Consider the following 18,602-nt stretch of genomic DNA (forward strand, 5'->3'; position numbering starts at 1 on the left):
ACAAAGGCTGCAAAACGAGAGTTGCTTTGCCTGGATGGACTATACTCACTGATGGGCAATGTGAGTGTTGGTGATTAGTGAAGTCATATTGTACCTGACGGATGGAGGGCATCAGAACCCCCCCGTAAAGACTCATTTGGGATGCCTCATTTGGACTGGGGCACAGCCTGCACATGCTTACCCATGTAATTTTCTGCTTTGAGCTCTGACCTCTCTCCTCAGTTGGCGTAGGATGGGTGAGAATGTTCGATGACAGCAGCTGAGGGCCTGTGACACAGGAGCTGGGGCGGTGATGGTGGCACTTGTAGTGGGGGTAGTGATGCTGGTGCTGGGGCCTCTGTTATCCCAGCACTGGTGCCAACCACCGTCGTTTCTCCCTTGGGTGACCATTCCCTGGAACAATGTCCTGTCCCCATGCTCTCTCCGCGTCCGTTCCCAGCCAGCCACACTCAGTGTGGGCAGGTGCTGTGTTCACCCCCTCCCACCGCAGAAATGACCATAGGCAGAGGTGCTGCAAAGCCAACACCCAAGTGGTTTAATGAAGCAAGAAAATGGGATCTGGGAGGGGCTGGGGCTGGAGAGGGTGGGTGCAGGACTCTGCCTCTGGTCCCGCTCCTGCTGGGCCACTTTCTTCAGGCACTGCTGCTGGAGCAGTGTGATGGGCACCGAGTCCTCCTACTCCTCAGTGCGGTGGGTGCAGCCGTGAGGCCCCGGTGCCCGAGGGATGGCGGGGAGTCGGTGGGAGGTACGGCAGCTGAGGGGCCCGGGCAGCTGCTGCCACAGCCCCTGTGGTGGGTTTGCCGCCATGGGCGCAGCCACAGCCAGCTTGGCTGCTGGGAATTGGATCCCGCGGTGTTCAGTCAGTGTGTCCCCCCGTGGGTGCGTCCTCATCCATGGGTGGGGACGCCCGTTCCAGCAGGTGGTGGGGATGTCGGTGGTGGGGCTGTCAGCAGCAGGATGGGGTAGAGGTGACAGTCCCAGGGCTGTTGGTTCCCGGCTGGGAGATGACGGTGGTTCCTCTAGGTAAGCGCGAGGTGCTGGGCAGGATTGTTGCTTCTTCTCCAGGGTTGGGGCCAGCAGGGTCGCCGGGTGAAGGTGTTAGAATTGGTGCTTGGCAGGCCTGGGGCCAGCGCTGTTGTTGTGGTGGGCAGAGTCTCCCATGTTGGTTGGTCCACCTGGTCATCTTCTCCGCTTTGGTGGGATGTTGTAGTGCAGAGAGGTGTCATGGCCCTCGGGAGCTGTGGCTGGCATGTGGCGCTTGGTATTGATGTCCCTTGCAGCTCCCGGTCCTGACAGCACCCGGCAGGACATGGTGCCCGGTGGTAGGGGCAAGCGGGTGAGCAGCACCCGGAGCTGCCTGCGCCGCGTCTCCTCCATGAGTTGGGCCATGGAGGGCCAGTGAGGCTGGTGGGCAGGCGGTGGGCTGGCCAGAGGGCTGAGCAGAGGCCTCTCCAGAGGGTCCGTCAGGGAGTCCCTCCAGGGACTGGCCAGGTGACAGTCCTCTGAAGGCTCCTTGGAATTCTCTGGAGAGCTCTGCTCAGGTGTCTCCATGGGGCTCATCTGCAGCCAGGGGGCCATGTCTGTTGCCCCAGTGCCCTGCATCTCCTGAGGAGCTAGTGAGGGGGAAGCTGCTGCCACCCCCCAGAAGGGGTCGGTGTCCCCAGCTGCCAGGTGGTCTTCAGGGCAGTCGGCCTCCGGCCCGTACTCCCAGAAGTGAGGGACTTCAGTGGCAGGGATGCTGCTGGCCAGGCTGTCATGGCCATCGGGGAAGGTGGTGTAGCTTTTGAGGAGCATCTCCACTGCCACCTGCTCCTCTGTGCAGCCGCCCTCTGCCCTGTACACCAAGAGGTAGGGGAGCTTGTTGAGGGAGGTGGTCAAATGTGGTATGTGGAGGACATCGGGGATGGTGTCCTCACCATCCCTCAGTCCCTCCCCCCGACTCCATTGGCTCCATGGGCCAGCTGCCCTCTGCAACATACTTGGCCAAGTCAGGGAGCTCATTGAGCACCTCAGTGGTCATGCCTGGGCCATCGGTGGTAAGGCCACTGTCCTCGCTGTCCCCAAGCGGTGCAGGTGCCACCTGGTCCTGGGTGCTCTCAGCCGCGTACTCCCAGAACCCATCGAGCTCCCTGAGGCTGTTGGGGAAATAAAGGCTGTCAGGGACGGTGTCCTTGCTGTCTCCCACCCCCACGGCCACCACTCAGTCCTTTGGGCAGCCACCCTTGGCCACATACTCGGAGAGGTCCAGGAGCTGGCTGAGGAAGGTGGGAGACTTGGGGATCTGGCCAGTGACATCGCCATCTTCCAGCCCCGCCACCGCCACTTGCTCTCTGTGGCTGGTGTCCTCTGCCCTGTACTCAGAGAGATTGGGGAGCTTGTTGAGGCAGGTGGTGGGTTTGTGGTGTCAGGGACATCGGGGATGGTGTCGTCGCTGTCCCTCAACCCCATTGCTCTCACTGCTTTGCGCAGCCGCCTCTGCCACGTACTCAGAGAGGTCGGGGAGCTCACTGAGGAAGGCCGCCAAGCCGGGGCTGTCGGAGACATCGGGCACACTGTTGCCGCAATCCGTGGTGTCAAACGCAGCAGACATGGCAACGGCCACAATGTCCAGTGCCGGCTCCAGACTGGCCTCCGCGCAGGTGGCTGGTTCCTGCTGGGGCTGATCCCCCGGACTCTCCAGGGCTGCCTGGGTGGCCACTGCTGCTGACAAAGCAAACGGAGCCACCCCAAGGCAGGTGATGCAGCTGTCCTCAGCTTGGCCACCCGCCCGCGGGCTCTGCTGCCCCCAGCACTCACCTGTAGGCTTCCCCATGGTTGTGCTGGCAGGTGCAGCCAGGGCAGGCTGGTGGGGGCTGGCAGTGGGAACGCCAAGCTCCCTGGCCACCCTGTCCTTGCCGGAGGCCTGTGCTGGCTTCTGGGCACTGCCAGGCTGGGTGTGTGGCACAGGGGGACCCTGCACCCACTGAGCCACATGGCCACGGCGTGGTGGGTGGCTGGGGCAGGCAGGGACGGGCAGGTGGCAGGAGCCCATGGGGTACAGGGGCTGCCCCTGGACCACGGTCCCCGGCCCTAGTGCCACGGGCTGGTGTGGCACCAGTGTCCCCATCATCAGCTGCTGTCCCCAGGTGTTAGATGGGGCAAAAGCAGCAGGGACAGGGAGCAGCTGGACCCCTTGGGCCAGCGGGACCTGCTGCACCCCTTGGGGGAGCTGGACTGGCTGCACCTCATGGAAAAGCTGCACCCCCTGGGGCAGGTGCACCAGCTGCACTCCCTCTTGGAACAGCAGGCCTTGGGGGAGCTGAACGTGCTGCATCCCCTGGACCAGCTGCACCCCTTGGGGGAACTCAACTGGCTGCACAGGTTGGGGGAGATGGGCTGGCTGAACCCCCTGGGACATCTGCACCCCTTGCGGGAGCTGCAGCAGCTGCCCCAGGGCCCCCGGCACCTGCTGCCAGAGACCGCCCTGTCCCATCTGGGGTGTGACAGGGTGGAACTGGGCAGGCTGAGAGGGTACCATCAGCCCTGAGACAGAGGCAGGGACCAGTGGTGCCATGGTGGGGCTGGCGAAGCTCATGGCTGGTGCCTGCGATGCCATTGGCTGGAGAAGGATCCTCTCTGTTGGGGGAAGCACAGCAATGTGAGGGGTTTAGTTTTCATACTACAACTTCCCATCTCAGTGATTTCCCATCCTACTGGTGATGGCCTGGCCTGGCCTGGCCAGCGCTAAATGGTGGTTTCCCCTCCTGACGATGGTTTCCCAGTAATGAATTCTCAGCCTCATGATGGTTTCCCAGTTTCCCATCCTGAAGGTCTCCTGTCCCCACAATTTCCCATCCCACCTGTGAGCTGCTTTTTTTTTTTTTTTTTTTTGCGTGGGTGGATTTCCTCACCCAATTAGTTGAAGTGAAAAGGGCTAAGAAGGAAAGGTGTTGCTTTTTCATCACCTATGGCTTTTCTGTCCTGATTTTTTTTTTCATCAGGAGGAGTACCTAGTGGCTAATTGGCCCGTGTTTGCCTCAGACCCACATGGTCATTTGCCCTGTGCACCCCACATGCTGCTTTTCCTGCAAGTGGTGGGGACAGGGCAAGAATTGGCACCTCTGGTGTTCTGGCTTCTCATAAAGAGCAGCCTGACAGAATTTGTCCTGGTGTCCAAAGTGCTTCCAGCCCGGTGATGAATCTCCCATCACACCCAATGGAGCCCATCATTGGCGCTACACTGTGGCAGGGAAGCTCTGAAACCACCCCAGGTTTCAGGTCCTGATCAGTCACCTGTCTCAGCCACGGCAGTCAAACTGGATGAGGGTGGACAAGGATGGATGACGAGGAGGAGGAGGACAGACAATGATGAGGAGAACGGATGAGGAGGAGGAGGATGGACCAGGAGGACGGAGAACAAGGACGGACAAGGAGGAGGAGGATGGACCAGGAGGACGGATGAGGACAGATGAGGATCGATGGGGACGAGGTTGGATGAGGTTGGCTTGGTCTGCTGCTTCTCACAGTGACGGACTGGAGAGCACTGGGAAATCTGGCTAGACAGGTTGACTGTCAGATGCCAGATGGCCATGGGGACGGCGTGGGGTCGTCATGGCAACACACAGTGACATCAGAGAGGCATTGGGAGCCTGGGTGATGTCACCTGTTCTGTGGTGTCACCGCTGCTCTGGAGCTGGGGATGTCCAGCGGGGCTGTAGGGATATTGGCCCCTGAGGAGAAGCGGGAGAGAGTGGAGATCACAGCTCCACCTTACCGAATTTTCTGGAAGGTTTTCCACAGCTGTGTAGATGTGACTTGAATGAGAGCCTTGCTTCCTCCTGTTCCTTCACACCATCATGAAACAGATTTTTTGTTTAGGTTTGGTTTTCTCCTCTTTTGTCCTTTCCGTAGAACTAAAACACTCGAATCAGTCTGGGGCCGTGGCTGATGCAGCTGGGAGGAGCTTGTTTTGAGTACAGAGAAAGCTGGATTCCTCAGGTGTCTTTCTCCTTACTATCTTACCTGTTTTTTTTTTTTAATGATTTGTGACCCTGACACCAGAAGATATGAGCAAGAAAGCCAGTGACTGTGGAATAAAAAGAAAAAAAGATCTGTAAGCTCTGTAAGTTTATGAGCGTCTTCTTTTAGTCCTTACTCCATGTATTACCTCTATGTTTGTTTGACTCACATAAAGCACTTTACTCTCTAACCCCTGTTCTTCCTTTTAGCAGTAGCAGGATTCATGTCAGTGTCTCCCTGGGGTATTTTCTAGTTTTGCTTTCTTTCCTTGCCTCTATCAATTGCTTTTAATGAGTATATTTGCTGTGAAGATTTTTCTCTTTTTAAGAAAACTCTCTGCAAATTCCACATCAATCTGTCATATGCATAACACTGTCACAGGTGTAATGATGTCACCATAGGGTTTATTTACATAGAGAAAATTATTTTAATGGTCTATACTGTTAGAGTGATGTTAACATGTCAATAAATGTTCCCATATAGCCACTATTTTCATAGAAGCAGACCTTTCCTTTTTCTAGGCCAGTTTACTGAGAAATGGATTAAGTAGAAAATAAATGTTAGAGCTACTTCTGATGGGAAGCTTTAGCAGCAAAGCTGATGTTGGGGACTTCAACAGTGAGTGAGCTCTCTGTGTCTCTCGGTACCTGCCATAGGGCTCAGGTGAGGCTGAAGATCAGCCCCTGACCTTAACAACAGGTCAGAGAGGATGTTTTCCATAACGGTTATCTTAGGAACACATCAAAATTTATCCTGAGGAGGCAGGCAAAAGCATTTGAAGTCTTTGGTCTTTCCATGACAATGAAACAGTTGTGGGGGGATGTATGTTTCTCCGTGTGGGCAACACCGACAAACTGGCATTGAAATACCTTTTCTCTTTGAGTGTTTTGCCATCATGTCTCTGTCCTCCAAGTGCCTCTTGTTTTTTCTTATTCTTATCTCCCGGCTGCATTTGAATGCACTTCAGCCAAGTTTGTTAACTGGAGAGCTGGGGTTGTGGGCAAGCTCATACTGGGCAGCACCACGAAGGAGGGAAAATGCAAGTAGTGAGTGAAAAGACAAGAGGAAACGGCCTCAAGTCACACCAGGGGAGGTTGGGGTTGGATCTTAGGAACAATTTCTTCCTGGAAAGGGTTGTCGGGCATTGGAACAGGCTGCCTGGGACAGTGGTGGAGTCACCGTCCCTGGAGGGGTTGAACAAATGCAGAGATGAAGTTCTTAGGGATGTAGATTAGTTCCAGGGTTGGGTTATGGTTGGACTCTATGATCCTGAGGGTATCTTCCAAACAAAATGATTCTATGATTCTGAGCTAAACAAAAAGCCTGGCCTGCTACCTTGTTCAAAGGCCCGTTATTGAACACGCCAGCAAGCAGACTTGTCATTGTTGAAATCATGCAAGCCATATGTGTCCCTAACAACTCCTGTGTTCTGTCCAGAGCGGTCTGGACTTGCCAAGGGCCAAGAATGTGTGACGGCTGGACAAGCAGCACAGTGAGCCATCGGCAATCCCTTAATTCCTTTGCGGTATTTCACTGGTGTTTCCCTGTTGGCCTCTGTAACCTCAGGAGCCCCCGGCTCACCCCCATAAGATTCCAGGTGTGTACCAGTGAGTCCAACACAGCCCAGGGCAATCGGCTGAGGGTCATCACTAGCAAATGCCCATCTAGCCTTGGCATCTTGTCCCACAGCTTGTCACAGGCTTGTGGGAGACCATACCAGCTTCTTCGCAGTGCCCGCGTCCCTGATGAAACAGCGTTAATTCTTCATTCTTTGCACTTCCTAGCTATCAACAGGAGCCACAAGTGGTGGTTGTATTCAGTTGATCCCTATTTTCTCCCTGTTCAGGAAAACAGTTCCTTAATTCAGTATTCTGTGTATCTGCAGGCCTACACGTTACTGTGTAGGCACCATACATATGGATGGCATGTTTTCTGCAGACTTGTGACTGCTCTTTCTTCTCTCTTTGACTGAGGAAAATCTTGGTGTGTCCTCCCCAGGAACTAGAGAAATGGAAAGAACTGATGGAGGAGGAGGTGCTGATCAAGGAAGGAATGTTGGCTAACTGTACCTTTAAATTTTCTTGGCTGTTGTTGTGGCCAAAAGCCTTAAGGACAAAGGCTGCAAAACGAGAGTTGCTTTGCCAGTTTGGACTATACTCACTGATGGGTAGTGTGAGTGTTGGTGATTAGTGAAGTCATATTGTACCTGACGGATGGAGGGCATCAGAACTCCCCCGTAAAGACTCATTTGGGATGCCTCATTTGGACTGGGGCACAGCCTGCACATGCTTACCCATGTAATTCTCTACTTTGAGCTCTGACCTCTCTCCTCATTTGGCATAGGATGGGTGAGAATGTTCGATGACAGCAGCTGAGGGCCTGTGACACAGGAGCTGGGGCGGTGATGGTGGCGCTTGTAGTGGGGGTAGTGATGCTGGTGCTGGGGCCTCTGTTATCCCAGCACTGGTGCCAACCACCGTCGTTTCTCCCTTGGGTGACCATTCCCTGGAACAATGTCCTGTCCCCATGCTCTCTCCGCGTCCGTTCCCAGCCAGCCACACTCAGTGTGGGCAGGTGCTGTGTTCACCCCCTCCCACCGCAGAAATGACCACAGGCAGAGGTGCTGCAAAGCCAACACCCAAGTGGTTTAATGAAGCAAGAAAATGGGATCTGGGAGGGGCTGGGGCTGGAGAGGGTGGGTGCAGGACTCTGCCTCTGGTCCCGCTCCTGCTGGGCCACTTTCTTCAGGCACTGCTGCTGGAGCAGTGTGATGGGCACCGAGTCCTCCTACTCCTCAGTGCGGTGGGTGCAGCCGTGAGGCCCCGGTGCCCGAGGGATGGCGGGGAGTCGGTGGGAGGTACGGCAGCTGAGGGGCCCGGGCAGCTGCTGCCACAGCCCCTGTGGTGGGTTTGCCGCCATGGGCGCAGCCACAGCCAGCTTGGCTGCTGGGAATTGGATCCCGCGGTGTTCAGTCAGTGTGTCCCCCCGTGGGTGCGTCCTCATCCATGGGTGGGGACGCCCGTTCCAGCAGGTGGTGGGGATGTCGGTGGTGGGGCTGTCAGCAGCAGGATGGGGTAGAGGTGACAGTCCCAGGGCTGTTGGTTCCCGGCTGGGAGATGACGGTGGTTCCTCTAGGTAAGCGCGAGGTGCTGGGCAGGATTGTTGCTTCTTCTCCAGGGTTGGGGCCAGCAGGGTCGCCGGGTGAAGGTGTTAGAATTGGTGCTTGGCAGGCCTGGGGCCAGCGCTGTTGTTGTGGTGGGCAGAGTCTCCCATGTTGGTTGGTCCACCTGGTCATCTTCTCCGCTTTGGTGGGATGTTGTAGTGCAGAGAGGTGTCATGGCCCTCGGGAGCTGTGGCTGGCATGGGGCGCTTGGTATTGATGTCCCTTGCAGCTCCCGGTCCTGACAGCACCCGGCAGGACATGGTGCCCGGTGGTAGGGGCAAGCGGGTGAGCAGCACCCGGAGCTGCCTGCGCCGCGTCTCCTCCATGAGTTGGGCCATGGAGGGCCAGTGAGGCTGGTGGGCAGGCGGTGGGCTGGCCAGAGGGCTGAGCAGAGGCCTCTCCAGAGGGTCCGTCAGGGGGTCCCTCCAGGGACTGGCCAGGTGACAGTCCTCTGAAGGCTCCTTGGAATTCTCTGGAGAGCTCTGCTCAGGTGTCTCCATGGGGCTCATCTGCAGCCAGGGGGCCATGTCTGTTGCCCCAGTGCCCTGCATCTCCTGAGGAGCTAGTGAGGGGGAAGCTGCTGCCACCCCCGAGAAGGGGTCGGTGTCCCCCAGCGTGGCAGCTGCCAGGTGGTCTTCAGGGCAGTCGGCCTCCGGCCCGTACTCCCAGAAGTGAGGGACTTCAGTGGCAGGGATGCTGCTGGCCAGGCTGTCATGGCCATTGGGGAAGGTGGTGTAGCTTTTGAGGAGCATCTCCACTGCCACCTGCTCCTCTGTGCAGCCGCCCTCTGCCCTGTACACCAAGAGGTAGGGGAGCTTGTTGAGGGAGGTGGTCAAATGTGGTATGTGGAGGACATCGGGGATGGTGTCCTCACCATCCCTCAGTCCCTCCCCCCGACTCCATTGGCTCCATGGGCCAGCTGCCCTCTGCAACATACTTGGCCAAGTCAGGGAGCTCATTGAGCACCTCAGTGGTCATGCCTGGGCCATCGGTGGTAAGGCCACTGTCCTCGCTGTCCCCAAGCGGTGCAGGTGCCACCTGGTCCTGGGTGCTCTCAGCCGCGTACTCCCAGAACCCATCGAGCTCCCTGAGGCTGTTGGGGAAATAAAGGCTGTCAGGGACGGTGTCCTTGCTGTCTCCCACCCCCACGGCCACCACTCAGTCCTTTGGGCAGCCACCCTTGGCCACATACTCGGAGAGGTCCAGGAGCTGGCTGAGGAAGGTGGGAGACTTGGGGATCTGGCCAGTGACATCGCCATCTTCCAGCCCCGCCACCGCCACTTGCTCTCTGTGGCTGGTGTCCTCTGCCCTGTACTCAGAGAGATTGGGGAGCTTGTTGAGGCAGGTGGTGGGTTTGTGGTGTCAGGGACATCGGGGATGGTGTCCTCGCTGTCCCTCAACCCCATTGCTCTCACTGCTTTGCGCAGCCGCCTCTGCCACGTACTCAGAGAGGTCGGGGAGCTCACTGAGGAAGGCCGCCAAGCCGGGGCTGTCGGAGACATCGGGCACACTGTTCCCGCAATCCGTGGTGTCAAACGCAGCGGACATGGCAACGGCCACAATGTCCTGTGCCGGCTCCAGACTGGCCTCTGCGCAGGTGGCTGGTTCCTGCTGGGGCTGATCCCCCGGACTCTCCAGGGCTGCCTGGGTGGCCACTGCTGCTGACAAAGCAAACGGAGCCACCCCAAGGCAGGTGATGCAGCTGTCCTCAGCTTGGCCACCCGCCCGCGGGCTCTGCTGCCCCCAGCACTCACCTGTAGGCTTCCCCATGGTTGTGCTGGCAGGTGCAGCCAGGGCAGGCTGGTGGGGGCTGGCAGTGGGAACGCCAAGCTCCCTGGCCACCCTGTCCTTGCCGGAGGCCTGTGCTGGCTTCTGGGCACTGCCAGGCTGGGTGTGGGGCACAGGGGGACCCTGCACCCGCTGAGCCACATGGCCACGGCGTGGTGGGTGGCTGGGGCAGGCAGGGACGGGCAGGTGGCAGGAGCCCGTGGGGTACAGGGGCTGCCCCTGGACCACGGTCCCCGGCCCTAGTGCCACGGGCTGGTGTGGCACCAGTGTCCCCATCATCAGCTGCTGTCCCCAGGTGTTAGATGGGGCAAAAGCAGCAGGGACAGGGAGCACCTGGACCCCTTGGGCCAGCGGGACCTGCTGCACCCCTTGGGGGAGCTGGACTGGCTGCACCTCATGGAAAAGCTGCACCCCCTGGGGCAGGTGCACCAGCTGCACTCCCTCTTGGAACAGCAGGCCTTGGGGGAGCTGAACGTGCCGCATCCCCTGGACCAGCTGCACCCCTTGGGGGAACTCAACTGGCTGCACAGGTTGGGGGAGATGGGCTGGCTGAACCCCCTGGGACATCTGCACCCCCTGCGGGAGCTGCAGCAGCTGCCCCAGGGCCCCCGGCACCTGCTGCCAGAGACCGCCCTGTCCCATCTGGGGTGTGACAGGGTGGAACTGGGCAGGCTGAGAGGATACCATCAGCCCTGAGACAGAGGCAGGGACCAGCGGTGCCATGGTGGGGCTGGCGAAGCTCATGGCTGGTGCCTGCGATGCCATTGGCTGGAGAAGGATCCTCTCTGTTGGGGGAAGCACAGCAATGTGAGGGGTTTAGTTTTCATACTACAACTTCCCATCTCAGTGATTTCCCATCCTACTGGTGATGGCCTGGCCTGGCCTGGCCAGCGCTAAATGGTGGTTTCCCCTCCTGACGATGGTTTCCCAGTAATGAATTCTCAGCCTCATGATGGTTTCCCAGTTTCCCATCCTGAAGGTCTCCTGTCCCCACAATTTCCCATCCCACCTGTGAGCTGCTTTTTTTTTTTTTTTTTTTTGCGTGGGTGGATTTCCTCACCCAATTAGTTGAAGTGAAAAGGGCTAAGAAGGAAAGGTGTTGCTTTTTCATCACCTATGGCTTTTCTGTCCTGATTTTTTTTTTCATCAGGAGGAGTACCTAGTGGCTAATTGGCCCGTGTTTGCCTCAGACCCACATGGTCATTTGCCCTGTGCACCCCACATGCTGCTTTTCCTGCAAGTGGTGGGGACAGGGCAAGAATTGGCACCTCTGGTGTTCTGGCTTCTCATAAAGAGCAGCCTGACAGAATTTGTCCTGGTGTCCAAAGTGCTTCCAGCCCGGTGATGAATCTCCCATCACACCCAATGGAGCCCATCATTGGCGCTACACTGTGGCAGGGAAGCTCTGAAACCACCCCAGGTTTCAGGTCCTGATCAGTCACCTGTCTCAGCCACGGCAGTCAAACTGGATGAGGGTGGACAAGGATGGATGACGAGGAGGAGGAGGACAGACAATGATGAGGAGAACGGATGAGGAGGAGGAGGATGGACCAGGAGGACGGAGAACAAGGACGGACAAGGAGGAGGAGGATGGACCAGGAGGACGGATGAGGACAGATGAGGATCGATGGGGACGAGGTTGGATGAGGTTGGCTTGGTCTGCTGCTTCTCACAGTGACGGACTGGAGAGCACTGGGAAATCTGGCTAGACAGGTTGACTGTCAGATGCCAGATGGCCATGGGGACGGCGTGGGGTCGTCATGGCAACACACAGTGACATCAGAGAGGCATTGGGAGCCTGGGTGATGTCACCTGTTCTGTGGTGTCACCGCTGCTCTGGAGCTGGGGATGTCCAGCGGGGCTGTAGGGATATTGGCCCCTGAGGAGAAGCGGGAGAGAGTGGAGATCACAGCTCCACCTTACCGAATTTTCTGGAAGGTTTTCCACAGCTGTGTAGATGTGACTTGAATGAGAGCCTTGCTTCCTCCTGTTCCTTCACACCATCATGAAACAGATTTTTTGTTTAGGTTTGGTTTTCTCCTCTTTTGTCCTTTCCGTAGAACTAAAACACTCGAATCAGTCTGGGGCCGTGGCTGATGCAGCTGGGAGGAGCTTGTTTTGAGTACAGAGAAAGCTGGATTCCTCAGGTGTCTTTCTCCTTACTATCTTACCTGTTTTTTTTTTTTAATGATTTGTGACCCTGACACCAGAAGATATGAGCAAGAAAGCCAGTGACTGTGGAATAAAAAGAAAAAAAGATCTGTAAGCTCTGTAAGTTTATGAGCGTCTTCTTTTAGTCCTTACTCCATGTATTACCTCTATGTTTGTTTGACTCACATAAAGCACTTTACTCTCTAACCCCTGTTCTTCCTTTTAGCAGTAGCAGGATTCATGTCAGTGTCTCCCTGGGGTATTTTCTAGTTTTGCTTTCTTTCCTTGCCTCTATCAATTGCTTTTAATGAGTATATTTGCTGTGAAGATTTTTCTCTTTTTAAGAAAACTCTCTGCAAATTCCACATCAATCTGTCATATGCATAACACTGTCACAGGTGTAATGATGTCACCATAGGGTTTATTTACATAGAGAAAATTATTTTAATGGTCTATACTGTTAGAGTGATGTTAACATGTCAATAAATGTTCCCATATAGCCACTATTTTCATAGAAGCAGACCTTTCCTTTTTCTAGGCCAGTTTACTGAGAAATGGATTAAGTAGAAAATAAATGTTAGAGCTACTTCTGATGGGAAGCTTTAGCAGCAAAGCTGATGTTGGGGACTTCAACAGTGAGTGAGCTCTCTGTGTCTCTCGGTACCTGCCATAGGGCTCAGGTGAGGCTGAAGATCAGCCCCTGACCTTAACAACAGGTCAGAGAGGATGTTTTCCATAACGGTTATCTTAGGAACACATCAAAATTTATCCTGAGGAGGCAGGCAAAAGCATTTGAAGTCTTTGGTCTTTCCATGACAATGAAACAGTTGTGGGGGGATGTATGTTTCTCCGTGTGGGCAACACCGACAAACTGGCATTGAAATACCTTTTCTCTTTGAGTGTTTTGCCATCATGTCTCTGTCCTCCAAGTGCCTCTTGTTTTTTCTTATTCTTATCTCCCGGCTGCATTTGAATGCACTTCAGCCAAGTTTGTTAACTGGAGAGCTGGGGTTGTGGGCAAGCTCATACTGGGCAGCACCACGAAGGAGGGAAAATGCAAGTAGTGAGTGAAAAGACAAGAGGAAACGGCCTCAAGTCACACCAGGGGAGGTTGGGGTTGGATCTTAGGAACAATTTCTTCCTGGAAAGGGTTGTCGGGCATTGGAACAGGCTGCCTGGGACAGTGGTGGAGTCACCGTCCCTGGAGGGGTTGAACAAATGCAGAGATGAAGTTCTTAGGGATGTAGATTAGTTCCAGGGTTGGGTTATGGTTGGACTCTATGATCCTGAGGGTATCTTCCAAACAAAATGATTCTATGATTCTGAGCTAAACAAAAAGCCTGGCCTGCTACCTTGTTCAAAGGCCCGTTATTGAACACGCCAGCAAGCAGACTTGTCATTGTTGAAATCATGCAAGCCATATGTGTCCCTAACAACTCCTGTGTTCTGTCCAGAGCGGTCTGGACTTGCCAAGGGCCAAGAATGTGTGACGGCTGGACAAGCAGCACAGTGAGCCATCGGCAATCCCTTAATTCCTTTGCGGTATTTCACTGGTGTTTCCCTGTTGGCCTCTGTAACCTCAGGAGCCCCCGGCTCACCCCCATAAGATTCCAGGTGTGTACCAGTGAGTCCAACACAGCCCAGGGCAATCGGCTGAGGGTCATCACTAGCAAATGCCCATCTAGCCTTGGCATCTTGTCCCACAGCTTGTCACAGGCTTGTGGGAGACCATACCAGCTTCTTCGCAGTGCCCGCGTCCCTGATGAAACAGCGTTAATTCTTCATTCTTTGCACTTCCTAGCTATCAACAGGAGCCACAAGTGGTGGTTGTATTCAGTTGATCCCTATTTTCTCCCTGTTCAGGAAAACAGTTCCTTAATTCAGTATTCTGTGTATCTGCAGGCCTACACGTTACTGTGTAGGCACCATACATATGGATGGCATGTTTTCTGCAGACTTGTGACTGCTCTTTCTTCTCTCTTTGACTGAGGAAAATCTTGGTGTGTCCTCCCCAGGAACTAGAGAAATGGAAAGAACTGATGGAGGAGGAGGTGCTGATCAAGGAAGGAATGTTGGCTAACTGTACCTTTAAATTTTCTTGGCTGTTGTTGTGGCCAAAAGCCTTAAGGACAAAGGCTGCAAAACGAGAGTTGCTTTGCCAGTTTGGACTATACTCACTGATGGGTAGTGTGAGTGTTGGTGATTAGTGAAGTCATATTGTACCTGACGGATGGAGGGCATCAGAACTCCCCCGTAAAGACTCATTTGGGATGCCTCATTTGGACTGGGGCACAGCCTGCACATGCTTACCCATGTAATTCTCTACTTTGAGCTCTGACCTCTCTCCTCATTTGGCATAGGATGGGTGAGAATGTTCGATGACAGCAGCTGAGGGCCTGTGACACAGGAGCTGGGGCGGTGATGGTGGCGCTTGTAGTGGGGGTAGTGATGCTGGTGCTGGGGCCTCTGTTATCCCAGCACTGGTGCCAACCACCGTCGTTTCTCCCTTGGGTGACCATTCCCTGGAACAATGTCCTGTCCCCATGCTCTCTCCGCGTCCGTTCCCAGCCAGCCACACTCAGTGTGGGCAGGTGCTGTGTTCACCCCCTCCCACCGCAGAAATGACCACAGGCAGAGGTGCTGCAAAGCCAACACCCAAGTGGTTTAATGAAGCAAGAAAATGGGATCTGGGAGGGGCTGGGGCTGGAGAGGGTGGGTGCAGGACTCTGCCTCTGGTCCCGCTCCTGCTGGGCCACTTTCTTCAGGCACTGCTGCTGGAGCAGTGTGATGGGCACCGAGTCCTCCTACTCCTCAGTGCGGTGGGTGCAGCCGTGAGGCCCCGGTGCCCGAGGGATGGCGGGGAGTCGGTGGGAGGTACGGCAGCTGAGGGGCCCGGGCAGCTGCTGCCACAGCCCCTGTGGTGGGTTTGCCGCCATGGGCGCAGCCACAGCCAGCTTGGCTGCTGGGAATTGGATCCCGCGGTGTTCAGTCAGTGTGTCCCCCCGTGGGTGCGTCCTCATCCATGGGTGGGGACGCCCGTTCCAGCAGGTGGTGGGGATGTCGGTGGTGGGGCTGTCAGCAGCAGGATGGGGTAGAGGTGACAGTCCCAGGGCTGTTGGTTCCCGGCTGGGAGATGACGGTGGTTCCTCTAGGTAAGCGCGAGGTGCTGGGCAGGATTGTTGCTTCTTCTCCAGGGTTGGGGCCAGCAGGGTCGCCGGGTGAAGGTGTTAGAATTGGTGCTTGGCAGGCCTGGGGCCAGCGCTGTTGTTGTGGTGGGCAGAGTCTCCCATGTTGGTTGGTCCACCTGGTCATCTTCTCCGCTTTGGTGGGATGTTGTAGTGCAGAGAGGTGTCATGGCCCTCGGGAGCTGTGGCTGGCATGGGGCGCTTGGTATTGATGTCCCTTGCAGCTCCCGGTCCTGACAGCACCCGGCAGGACATGGTGCCCGGTGGTAGGGGCAAGCGGGTGAGCAGCACCCGGAGCTGCCTGCGCCGCGTCTCCTCCATGAGTTGGGCCATGGAGGGCCAGTGAGGCTGGTGGGCAGGCGGTGGGCTGGCCAGAGGGCTGAGCAGAGGCCTCTCCAGAGGGTCCGTCAGGGGGTCCCTCCAGGGACTGGCCAGGTGACAGTCCTCTGAAGGCTCCTTGGAATTCTCTGGAGAGCTCTGCTCAGGTGTCTCCATGGGGCTCATCTGCAGCCAGGGGGCCATGTCTGTTGCCCCAGTGCCCTGCATCTCCTGAGGAGCTAGTGAGGGGGAAGCTGCTGCCACCCCCGAGAAGGGGTCGGTGTCCCCCAGCGTGGCAGCTGCCAGGTGGTCTTCAGGGCAGTCGGCCTCCGGCCCGTACTCCCAGAAGTGAGGGACTTCAGTGGCAGGGATGCTGCTGGCCAGGCTGTCATGGCCATTGGGGAAGGTGGTGTAGCTTTTGAGGAGCATCTCCACTGCCACCTGCTCCTCTGTGCAGCCGCCCTCTGCCCTGTACACCAAGAGGTAGGGGAGCTTGTTGAGGGAGGTGGTCAAATGTGGTATGTGGAGGACATCGGGGATGGTGTCCTCACCATCCCTCAGTCCCTCCCCCCGACTCCATTGGCTCCATGGGCCAGCTGCCCTCTGCAACATACTTGGCCAAGTCAGGGAGCTCATTGAGCACCTCAGTGGTCATGCCTGGGCCATCGGTGGTAAGGCCACTGTCCTCGCTGTCCCCAAGCGGTGCAGGTGCCACCTGGTCCTGGGTGCTCTCAGCCGCGTACTCCCAGAACCCATCGAGCTCCCTGAGGCTGTTGGGGAAATAAAGGCTGTCAGGGACGGTGTCCTTGCTGTCTCCCACCCCCACGGCCACCACTCAGTCCTTTGGGCAGCCACCCTTGGCCACATACTCGGAGAGGTCCAGGAGCTGGCTGAGGAAGGTGGGAGACTTGGGGATCTGGCCAGTGACATCGCCATCTTCCAGCCCCGCCACCGCCACTTGCTCTCTGTGGCTGGTGTCCTCTGCCCTGTACTCAGAGAGATTGGGGAGCTTGTTGAGGCAGGTGGTGGGTTTGTGGTGTCAGGGACATCGGGGATGGTGTCCTCGCTGTCCCTCAACCCCATTGCTCTCACTGCTTTGCGCAGCCGCCTCTGCCACGTACTCAGAGAGGTCGGGGAGCTCACTGAGGAAGGCCGCCAAGCCGGGGCTGTCGGAGACATCGGGCACACTGTTCCCGCAATCCGTGGTGTCAAACGCAGCGGACATGGCAACGGCCACAATGTCCTGTGCCGGCTCCAGACTGGCCTCTGCGCAGGTGGCTGGTTCCTGCTGGGGCTGATCCCCCGGACTCTCCAGGGCTGCCTGGGTGGCCACTGCTGCTGACAAAGCAAACGGAGCCACCCCAAGGCAGGTGATGCAGCTGTCCTCAGCTTGGCCACCCGCCCGCGGGCTCTGCTGCCCCCAGCACTCACCTGTAGGCTTCCCCATGGTTGTGCTGGCAGGTGCAGCCAGGGCAGGCTGGTGGGGGCTGGCAGTGGGAACGCCAAGCTCCCTGGCCACCCTGTCCTTGCCGGAGGCCTGTGCTGGCTTCTGGGCACTGCCAGGCTGGGTGTGGGGCACAGGGGGACCCTGCACCCGCTGAGCCACATGGCCACGGCGTGGTGGGTGGCTGGGGCAGGCAGGGACGGGCAGGTGGCAGGAGCCCGTGGGGTACAGGGGCTGCCCCTGGACCACGGTCCCCGGCCCTAGTGCCACGGGCTGGTGTGGCACCAGTGTCCCCATCATCAGCTGCTGTCCCCAGGTGTTAGATGGGGCAAAAGCAGCAGGGACAGGGAGCACCTGGACCCCTTGGGCCAGCGGGACCTGCTGCACCCCTTGGGGGAGCTGGACTGGCTGCACCTCATGGAAAAGCTGCACCCCCTGGGGCAGGTGCACCAGCTGCACTCCCTCTTGGAACAGCAGGCCTTGGGGGAGCTGAACGTGCCGCATCCCCTGGACCAGCTGCACCCCTTGGGGGAACTCAACTGGCTGCACAGGTTGGGGGAGATGGGCTGGCTGAACCCCCTGGGACATCTGCACCCCCTGCGGGAGCTGCAGCAGCTGCCCCAGGGCCCCCGGCACCTGCTGCCAGAGACCGCCCTGTCCCATCTGGGGTGTGACAGGGTGGAACTGGGCAGGCTGAGAGGATACCATCAGCCCTGAGACAGAGGCAGGGACCAGCGGTGCCATGGTGGGGCTGGCGAAGCTCATGGCTGGTGCCTGCGATGCCATTGGCTGGAGAAGGATCCTCTCTGTTGGGGGAAGCACAGCAATGTGAGGGGTTTAGTTTTCATACTACAACTTCCCATCTCAGTGATTTCCCATCCTACTGGTGATGGCCTGGCCTGGCCTGGCCAGCGCTAAATGGTGGTTTCCCCTCCTGACGATGGTTTCCCAGTAATGAATTCTCAGCCTCATGATGGTTTCCCAGTTTCCCATCCTGAAGGTCTCCTGTCCCCACAATTTCCCATCCCACCTGTGAGCTGCTTTTTTTTTTTTTTTTTTTTGCGTGGGTGGATTTCCTCACCCAATTAGTTGAAGTGAAAAGGGCTAAGAAGGAAAGGTGTTGCTTTTTCATCACCTATGGCTTTTCTGTCCTGATTTTTTTTTTCATCAGGAGGAGTACCTAGTGGCTAATTGGCCCGTGTTTGCCTCAGACCCACATGGTCATTTGCCCTGTGCACCCCACATGCTGCTTTTCCTGCAAGTGGTGGGGACAGGGCAAGAATTGGCACCTCTGGTGTTCTGGCTTCTCATAAAGAGCAGCCTGACAGAATTTGTCCTGGTGTCCAAAGTGCTTCCAGCCCGGTGATGAATCTCCCATCACACCCAATGGAGCCCATCATTGGCGCTACACTGTGGCAGGGAAGCTCTGAAACCACCCCAGGTTTCAGGTCCTGATCAGTCACCTGTCTCAGCCACGGCAGTCAAACTGGATGAGGGTGGACAAGGATGGATGACGAGGAGGAGGAGGACAGACAATGATGAGGAGAACGGATGA

General features: G+C 56.9%; 3 protein-coding genes across 7 annotated transcripts in view; 1 reads left to right on the forward strand and 2 right to left on the reverse strand.

The window, feature by feature from the left end:
- The window catches only part of AMPH (amphiphysin), a 145,414-nt gene that overhangs the window by 54,454 nt on the left and 72,358 nt on the right, over positions 1-18,602 (forward strand). The window lies entirely within an intron of this gene.
- On the reverse strand, positions 9,098-10,721 carry LOC110360608 (uncharacterized). The gene is made up of 2 exons (XM_065052013.1): positions 9,354-10,721; positions 9,098-9,254 (listed from the first exon to the last, which is right to left on the reverse strand). Exon 1 carries the CDS (start codon positions 10,712-10,714, stop codon positions 9,524-9,526), a length of 1,191 nt encoding a protein of 396 aa, XP_064908085.1. The 5' UTR covers positions 10,715-10,721; the 3' UTR covers positions 9,098-9,254; positions 9,354-9,523.
- LOC135578495 (uncharacterized) lies at positions 16,217-17,840 on the reverse strand. The gene is made up of 2 exons (XM_065052014.1): positions 16,473-17,840; positions 16,217-16,373 (listed from the first exon to the last, which is right to left on the reverse strand). Exon 1 carries the CDS (start codon positions 17,831-17,833, stop codon positions 16,643-16,645), a length of 1,191 nt encoding a protein of 396 aa, XP_064908086.1. The 5' UTR covers positions 17,834-17,840; the 3' UTR covers positions 16,217-16,373; positions 16,473-16,642.

Source organism: Columba livia, chromosome 2 (assembly GCF_036013475.1).
Source record: "Columba livia isolate bColLiv1 breed racing homer chromosome 2, bColLiv1.pat.W.v2, whole genome shotgun sequence".
In the NCBI taxonomy this organism is placed as follows: domain Eukaryota; kingdom Metazoa; phylum Chordata; class Aves; order Columbiformes; family Columbidae; genus Columba; species Columba livia.

Excerpts from the sequence above, each read along its gene's own strand:
- LOC110360608 (XM_065052013.1), bottom strand. The coding sequence starts at position 10,714 with ATGGCATCGCAGGCACCAGCCATGAGCTTCGCCAGCCCCACCATGGCA.
- LOC135578495 (XM_065052014.1), bottom strand. The coding sequence starts at position 17,833 with ATGGCATCGCAGGCACCAGCCATGAGCTTCGCCAGCCCCACCATGGCA.